The following is a 1,604-nucleotide window of genomic DNA, read 5'->3' as shown; positions in this document are numbered from 1 at the left end:
AATATCGGGTCATAACACTCGCTAAAGTAGGTTACTGTTGTAGTTGATGTGACGTTTCCATGGATCGATCGAGATCATCGAGATTATTTACAACTAGTAGAACTTTAGCCTATACGCGTGCCATTGCAGTGGCTGGCTACCGCAATCCAATGTCATTCTTCAAGCTAACGCAGTCATACCGCGATAAGAGTGATTGACCCCGTGATAAACGTGTACAGTTGTAAGTTTACTTGGGAATACCGCGATCCATTTGCAAATGCAATCATGTACAGCTGTAAAAAGCGGGGATACCGCGGTAGCTTGATGTAAACGCCTGGGGTCCATTAAACACAATCAAATAATTCATGACATGGATTTTTTATTGAAAAAATTCAAACACACAGACAGTACAAACAATAAAAAGATAAAATTAATACAAGAAATTAACATTACAGTACTAAGCAATAATATTATTCAAAATCATTTATAAATGTATTTTCCATTGGTCTGAGGGCGCCTTTGGTGTGTTGGGTCACTTGACCGATTCCATTCGCTGTGACACGTCGCTTGTATTTCAGCTGTCCTTTTATTCACTATTTCCGCGGTTTTTTGGCTGATTTTTTGCTTCTGATATTTTGATTATGGAAGAAAATATAGGCCTGACTACCGAGGATATCGCAGGGATAGTCAAGAACGCAATTGGTGGTGTAAAAGAGTATATTGATGATGCCATTAAGATACACAAGACGGAGACACAGAAAATTAAAATGGCGGCGAAGGTCAAGTTTCGATTTATAGGCAATCAGGCTCAGTTCGAGTTTAATTCTGAGCTCCTGGATTGGGTTGAGAAAGAAGGCGATTCTTTAGGGAAGGCCGACGCTGTCGATAAGGTAGGCGCTGATTTGAATGAGATTAAGAAATTGCTGCATCGGCGCAACAAATTGATCAGGATTGCGGATAAGTCTGAAGGTGGTTGGAGCGTCGTGGACGAGTACTTATCTGATGAATTGGCGAGTGATAGCGACGACGAGAAGCGGATTAGAAATGCCCAGCTCAGGGCAGGTAGGCGAAAGAGATTTAAGGCCCAGGCTCTGGCTAGGAAAAGGTCAGCGACCCAGGTGCATCCTCCCCCAGAGAGGGGTGAGTTGGCTGGAGGTAGCGGTGGTTTTGCGAGTAATTTTCGCCGCTTTAATGCAGGACGCGCTACGTTTGGGTTTGGGGGAAGGAGAGTGCCCCAGCCAGAAGACATCTGCTTGGGATGCGGGCAGCGAGGCCACTGGCGTTTCCAGTGTGATCAGCAAAGGAACAGAGCCGCTCCGGCTTCAGCGCCTTTCCCAAGCTCCGCCCAACAGCAGCCACGAAACCAGTAGGGTTCAAGGTGAACTCAGTTTATTTAATTTTATTTATATATTTTTTAGTTTCTGTGGTTATTAATAAGTGTTGACTTGTCTTGTATGTCGTTTAATCGTTCGATGGTAGCCTTTTATTTTATGCGATAATTTTGCTATACATTTGACTACGTTTCGATGGTGCACCATGTGTGTCTGTGTGACATTTGTTTGTTTGGTTATATAATTTTTATTATTACATCTGTTGATAACAGTTCCTTTCTTTTTCAGGCAAGC

The 1,604-nt window shown here is 43.0% G+C and overlaps 1 protein-coding gene across 1 annotated transcript in view; it reads left to right on the top strand.

Annotated features, from left to right (window-relative positions):
- Positions 1–471: 471 nt before the first annotated feature.
- LOC117113290 overlaps positions 472–1,604 on the top strand; it is a 3,570-nt gene continuing 2,437 nt past the window's right edge. Inside the window, exon 1 of the mRNA XM_033256593.1 lies at positions 472–1,205. Coding sequence (XP_033112484.1) covers positions 621–1,205 — 585 coding nt within the window. The 5' untranslated portion in view covers positions 472–620. The remainder of the gene's footprint in view (positions 1,206–1,604) is intronic.

The sequence above is a fragment of the Anneissia japonica genome, unplaced genomic scaffold (assembly GCF_011630105.1).
Source record: "Anneissia japonica isolate Jap-2015-1 unplaced genomic scaffold, ASM1163010v1 scaffold4024_len430915_cov183, whole genome shotgun sequence".
NCBI classification, from domain to species: Eukaryota; Metazoa; Echinodermata; class Crinoidea; order Comatulida; family Comatulidae; genus Anneissia; species Anneissia japonica.
Note: the sequence above shows the minus strand (reverse complement) of the source record. Positions and strands in the feature narration are given on the sequence as shown.